This window comes from Acartia tonsa, chromosome 7 (genome assembly GCF_053477335.1).
Source record: "Acartia tonsa isolate MP-2025a chromosome 7, ASM5347733v1, whole genome shotgun sequence".
NCBI classification, from domain to species: Eukaryota; Metazoa; Arthropoda; class Copepoda; order Calanoida; family Acartiidae; genus Acartia; species Acartia tonsa.
The window spans coordinates 21,168,487-21,175,251 of record NC_137266.1 but is presented as its reverse complement, the minus strand read 5'-3'; the positions used below and the strand labels follow the sequence as shown (position 1 = coordinate 21,175,251).

The following is a 6,765-nucleotide window of genomic DNA, read 5'->3' as shown; positions in this document are numbered from 1 at the left end:
CTGTTATATAATTGGCAAGAAATTGAAAAAAATATATTTTCTTTTTTTATTTTAATCAAGATGTTAAAGGGTGGTTTTAATACTATTAGTTAGTAAAAATTATGAATTATCATAACTTTTCTGATAACACTTTAGGTATATAAAAATCATGCTATGGTTAAGAGTTAAAATACAAAAATGTGAAAACCGCTATTTTAGTAAAAAGTTAAACTATCATACCTACTATACCTACTATTGTTTAAAGAAAAGAAAAAGAGATTTAAAACAAAAACAGTAGAACATTACAAACTAATATTTTTACAGTTTTATCTAAGAAAATGTAAAAAAGTACCATTATTTGTAATTCTCAAAGCCCCAATTTCTAAATCATTAACTTAATTATTTTATTCTACAAATTATATCTTGAAAGCTCTGTTCTACTGAAATATTTTAAGGCCCTATTACTCTCCTTAGTTGTTTTTTATTACATTTGTTTAATCAATCTATGAATATGAACCGTCAAAAAATCCAGGAAGGTCTATTCCAAAAAAATCCACAATGGTATCCTGATGAAGAAAAAAATCCGCAAACAATTTTCGAGAAAAATGCGCGAAATTGATTTACTCATCCGCATCTTCATCCTCGTCGAGGCTGGGGAGCCAGAAGCACATGATGGAGCAGGCGGAGGCCATCATCATGTGGCGGGGAGAGAACTGAACACATTTCACGGGCGTCTTGTGGTCCCCGTTCAAAGAACATACCTAAAAGAAAAATCAAAGTATTAAATGAATATTTTAACGATAGAAACTCAGGGAGGGAGGGTCATTGGTAAATCGGTAAATTACACTTGAACCCAAAATTTTCAAACCACATTTTTTTTAAGGTTCTTTTTTGTACATTAAAACCTATGTAGTTTCAAAATTGTAATAGTTGTAATAGGTACCTACCCCACAAAAATAAAAAATATCAAAATTTATTTTATAATAAATCTGCGAAAATCTTACCATAGAACCTGATTCCGCACTCCAAACATAGATGCGTCCATCCTGAGAGCCAGAAATTACGAACTGGCTGTCAGGGGTAAAGGAAGCTTCCAAGGAAAGCTTTCGCGAGTTAACAAAGCCGCTGAATGTTTGTAGCACGCTTCCCTGAAAAGTTTAATATAAATAAAATATTAATTTTCTAAATACCTGTTATGGATTTTTACCCACGAAACAAAAGAAATAACTAAGTCAATAAATTTTAAAAATTAATAAAAAGTATAAATAGGCTTAGGATACTTACTTTGTATCACACTTTGTTATATTTCATTAACTTTCTAAATATAGTTCCACCAAACATTATCCATTTAAAATAAACGATTTTTCCATTTATATGTAGAAAGTGGCAGGGGATGTTTATTACACTAGTTTATTACACTAGTACCCAAAGTTTTATATTATCGTTTCTTATTAGGTGGTTTATCAACTTTGGGTGCTTTTGTTGAATTTGATTTATTGATGCATTAAGTTAAGTCTAAACGTTTCAACCGCTAACAGTAATCTACAGAAAAGGGGAAATTATGGGTAGAATTATTGGGGATGTACATCCATTTATCGGTCATTGTATCCCTTTGGATCCCTGCTAATAGAGTCAAACTAACCTGAAAAGAGTCAATAAGTTTTATTTCTGTTCCACTTGTAGAAATAAGAATTGATTTTCCGTCTGGACTAAATTTTAAACCGGTCCATTCTACATCCTAAATAGTTAAAAGGTTGTTTAAAATTTTTTTATTTAAATAGTTTTTTATCGCATAATATTATAGACAGGGGTGTATATTCTGCATGGGATCCCCGGCTCAGGGGGGGGGAAAAAAAATAAAAAATAAGTGGTTGGAGGGAAAAAAAATGTAAAAATTAAGAAAACTGAAAACATTTTTTCCATTTCGCCCCCCTCCTTGGTTAAAAAAACTAAAACAATGTGTGGTAGGAGGGATAAAATAAATAAAATATAGAGTTCTTTAAATATTTTTCTATTTTCCCCCCTACTTTTTAAGAAAAATCTAGGGGGGAAAAAAAATCAAAAAATTTTGTAGCAGGGGAAAAAAAATAAATCTTGTGCAGAATATACACCCCTGATTATAGACGATAATAAAATTAAAAATCGTAAGATTAAAACCAGTTTTGTACGCCCCGAGGGACGAAGGCACGGACTAACATAATGGCGTTAGTTTGTTGATTTTCATTTTACTATTCGTTAAAAACAATACGATGGTATACATGATTTTTCAGTGTGACTGAGAACCAGTTTTAATCCAGGGGATATTTATCCCTATCGACCCCATATTGGAAAATTCATTCTTATTCAATCAAATAGGTACCTATCTATTTAAAATCTTACCTTTGGCTTTGGATCTGGTTTGAAAGATGCAAAGGGTCCTTTGTCAAAAGACCTAAACACGAAAACAATTGGGTCAACTCAAAGTGTCAGGAGTTCTGTGTGTGTGTCTATAGCTTAATATATTGCTAACAGCTGCACAGATTTTATTGTCCTGTACAGAGAAGCATCTTTTAGGTCCTGGAAAATTTTTTGAATATTTTTTTGGAGGATATTTCCATCCTCTATATAGAAATCGCCCCTGGAAATAAAACTCTCAAAAACCCCCAAAGACATCTAGGTGCGTAGCCGCCAGTATCACTTATAATAACAATAATGTTATAAATACACTATAAACATATGATTGTAGGCAGATACAAATATATTTAATGTAATTGGATGTAAATATCGAACTGTACCTGAGATCATAAAGTTTTACGTGTTCTGAGTTGACACCGGCAGCAAAAATAAGTCCTTCGGGGTCGAAGGCAGCCACGGGTCTGCCAGAAAGGTTCATCAGGCCCTGACGAGTTACAGGTAATCAAAATTTAGAAGATTTATCATTTTTTATCACGCAGCTTACATAGTATGGTGGTTTGAAGTTTAAAATGTATTTCATGTTCATCATATTATTTAATACGCAATTACTTTTACTAAGTGGCTTTGAAATTCAATGTTGATGATATGAAACAAATACTTATGTACATTCAACAGAAACAGTGTCCTATTAAATCAAAAATAACGCATTTGATAAGGTGTATTAAAATCTAAGTTTATCAAAAAGCCTCGTGTTTTACTAGAATAATTTTAATTAACTTTCCTGACAATTGTTTGATCTTAGATCCCACAGCCGTATTGTTTTGTCCATTGAACCTACAAAATATATAACCATTAAATATAATTAGAAGTGCAGTGTGCACAGTAGTTATGAATTTGGAATTCAAAATAAGCTCCTCTAGAACAAATAACCCACTTAAAATCTTTTTACATTTTAATTTTAATACTAAAATTTAAAGTGGAGTTGGTCGACTTCCGCCCCCCCCCCCCCCCCCCAACCAACCAATTTAAGTGCCCCAAGAGGACGGCATAGCCACTAGTTATACAAACTGTAATACCTGAAAGGAAGGTGTCATCCGAAGGATTCATACACAATGTGACAACTTTCTTTGTATGTCCAGCAAAATATCGAATATACTTGTTTTCCGCCAGTGATATATACCTGAAAATAGAATAGTTCTCATTCTTACTTTTAAGATGGTTTATCTTATTATGTAAAAGTACTTTTTTTGACACTAATCTCAAAAAATGCTGGTCCCAATTAGTTATACTTTTAAGGGAAGCTTTTAGGCTATTTTTCTGACCTTCCCGCCCTCCCCTAGAGACTAGAGACAAAGCAACTAGTAATAATATAAAAAAAATTAATCTTTAAAACAACTAAAGGAATTATCACTTTTGTAACTATCATACAATACCTTATAATGTCATTTTCTTTGGTGCTGGCATGGACAGCCTGGCCTTTGTTCGAGCAAAACTGAACCAGGTCGACTCCATACTTTTTACTAAAAAATATTCATTTTAGTTTACATATACATAGAAAATATCGATATATTACTTTGTTGACTTCTTTTATTACCTACATAGATAATGATATCTTGTTTAATAATCCTTCAACTTTAATTTCTGTGTAATTAAAAATGTCTTAAATTTGAAATACCTGTTAATTGTTCTTTTTTGAGTTCCTTTTTCGCAGTCATAAATAATAATTTGGTCATCCGCACTAGAAAATAAAAAAAAGGTAAGTTCAATGAAAAGGACTTATTTAGTGATATAAGAATTATTCCAGAGTCAATGATAAGGATTATATTTACGGTGTCTCAAGCTAAAATTCTCTAAAAACTAGCCATAACTGGTTGTACATTTAAGGGAACCTTTATACTTGTATTTGAATGGTTTAAGTTTTATGCTCTCCTTCTCCATCCCCCTACAGAGACTAGGGGCGAAGCAACTAGTAAGTTTATATTTCATTAAAAACTAGTTTCTAATCACGGTAAAATACCCATAACCTAATAAAAATACCATGTAAGATCAGTATTTGTATGATAGAATGAATATCAATGAAAAAACCTGCCTTGTAAAAATGACATAGGTCTACTTTACCTGGATGTTATCATACTCATTCCATCATGGCTGAAGCCAATATTGTTAATTTCATCTGTATTTTCTGTGTATTTCTGCACAATAAAACATTCATTAGTTTAGGAAAACTAAATTTAAGATAGAAGTAATACCTAATGGATATAATATTAATTGGATCTTATATCAGACTTTTATGTTCTCCAACAAAGTAAAAAACGCAGCAGGCTAAAATAACGATTCCCCCTTCCACCCCCATTAACCCCTCTTCTACTGGATGAACAAACTGGCCATTAAACAAGTTTGATGTTTGCAACCTAAATTGACGATATTTTTCCTCTGTTGTAATATCCAGGTAAATTCTACATCCATTAATTTCTATTAAAGGTACTAAATACTATGTTTTTCATTCCAAAATTTTAGTGAAAAATAAGGACTGTTATATCCATAAGTATCGCAGTAACAACGAGGTAGAAAATAAGCATAAATATAAAACTAATGAATCCTGCCTTTGCCACTTTCATGGACTTAACCACTGACTGTACCAACCTCATCCTAAAATATTCAAATATTAATGAAATGAAAAGATTTTACCCTAGAAAAGCTAGAAATTAGAGTATTTTATTATATATTTTTTTAGGCACAGCGCCGATAAAAGAAGAAGGAATGTAGTCCTTAGATAATAATAACTAAGACACTGCTCTATCGAATTTCATTGATATGAATGTGTGAATCAATTTGAGAGTTTAACAATTTATAAAAACATAGGTAACTATTTTTAAATCTTGTAACTTTAAAGAATCAAAGAGGATTAAAATAAAAATATAGTACTATAAAGATTTTCCTTTTATTATGCCTCTAATAGGAATATTCTTTATCAAAACTACGTATACTTAGGTATTTAATTGAGAAAAGCATCTTCCTATAACTAATATTTAAAGATCCTATATTAATCTTAACTCCAAATTAAAACTAAGAAGTTAATGTGGAAATATGGTTAATGTTTCATTTGGGTTATAAGATGAAAATAAATAAGATGAATGAATAAATTCTCCATAACAAAAATAGAAAGTTCAGGGCGACCACCGCCTTTTTGATATTAATATTGAAAATAACGTACTACAAATAAATTACAATGAACACAATAACGTACATTTTTTGAAAAAATAACGTACCATAATTCAAAGTAGAAAGATGTCTTTACGTCTGTCTTTAATACTTGTTATTTTTTACAAAATGAAAAAAAAAATGTGGGGGAGGGGGAAATTCTTTGCTTTTTTGGGGGGATTCTTTGCTTTTTTAGCCTAAAACCACAACAGGACCAGTAGGTATATTACCTGAAGAGTAGAACCCAATTGGTTCAGCGGTTACCGAGATATTAGGCTTAAGAAAGACGGATAGACGGACAGACATCGTTCTACTTTGTATTATAGAATGAAGTATCTCATTCCTATAGTACATGAAAACATAAAAATCAACTAAAAATTATCTCGCTAACTGATGAACAAATATTATACTCCTTTAAAGTGTAACTTCGCATATGTCCTGATAAGGTTTGAAATTAGTTTAGAGGATTTTTTTTATATCTACTGAAATGCTTGATTGAGTTGAGTTTTTTATTTTATGGAAGCTTCACTATGACGTCATAAATCCAAGGAGAAATTGGTAAAATTTTTTTGGTAGTTTTTATGAAATACAAATACATTAAATATTACTAATACTAATCATACATTACAGAAAAACGTACAATAACGTATGCTGAAATGTTCATATTGTACAAAAAAATCAATAACGAACAAAAACGTACCAAAAAACCTTAAAGTGGTGTTCAATATGAACATATTAAACATAACGTACATAGTGGTGACACTGAAAGTTAGTTTTTTCAAGCCTACCTTCAGTTGGCTTTTATGTGTTAGTTTTAAAGAGCAAGCAGTTTTACATCAGCCATCTTAAATATAATCTGAAACAATACATAAAAATAAAAGCCACTTTATAAGTCCATGTCTGTACGTCTAAACAACGGTCTCCAAGTATAAAATTAAATTTGAAGAACCAAAAGAAAATCAATGTGTAATTCCTCAACTGATAAAATTTTAAGAATTTACCTAATTGAACTTAAATTCTAATCCTTAAGTAATATTTCTAATTCTAATCTGGGAGGGAGGCGAAAATGGACTGTTGATTACACTAGTCCCTAAAGTTTCAAAATAACGTTCTTTTCTCGTTAGCTTAACTATTTTGAGACTTTAATTGAGTTTTGATTAGATAATAATAATTAATTTATTAAGTAGAGTG

The 6,765-nt window shown here is 30.9% G+C and overlaps 1 protein-coding gene across 1 annotated transcript; it reads right to left on the bottom strand.

The window, feature by feature from the left end:
• Positions 1-36: 36 nt before the first annotated feature.
• Wdr82 (WD repeat domain 82) lies at positions 37-6,437 on the bottom strand. The gene is made up of 12 exons (XM_080167875.1): positions 6,363-6,437; positions 4,977-5,022; positions 4,492-4,565; positions 4,049-4,111; positions 3,807-3,893; positions 3,450-3,553; positions 3,160-3,207; positions 2,754-2,862; positions 2,359-2,410; positions 1,622-1,717; positions 984-1,127; positions 37-740 (listed from the first exon to the last, which is right to left on the bottom strand). Exons 2-12 carry the CDS (start codon positions 5,019-5,021, stop codon positions 600-602), a joined length of 963 nt encoding a protein of 320 aa, XP_080024001.1. The 5' UTR covers position 5,022; positions 6,363-6,437; the 3' UTR covers positions 37-599.
• Between the last annotated feature and the right edge of the window lie 328 nt (positions 6,438-6,765).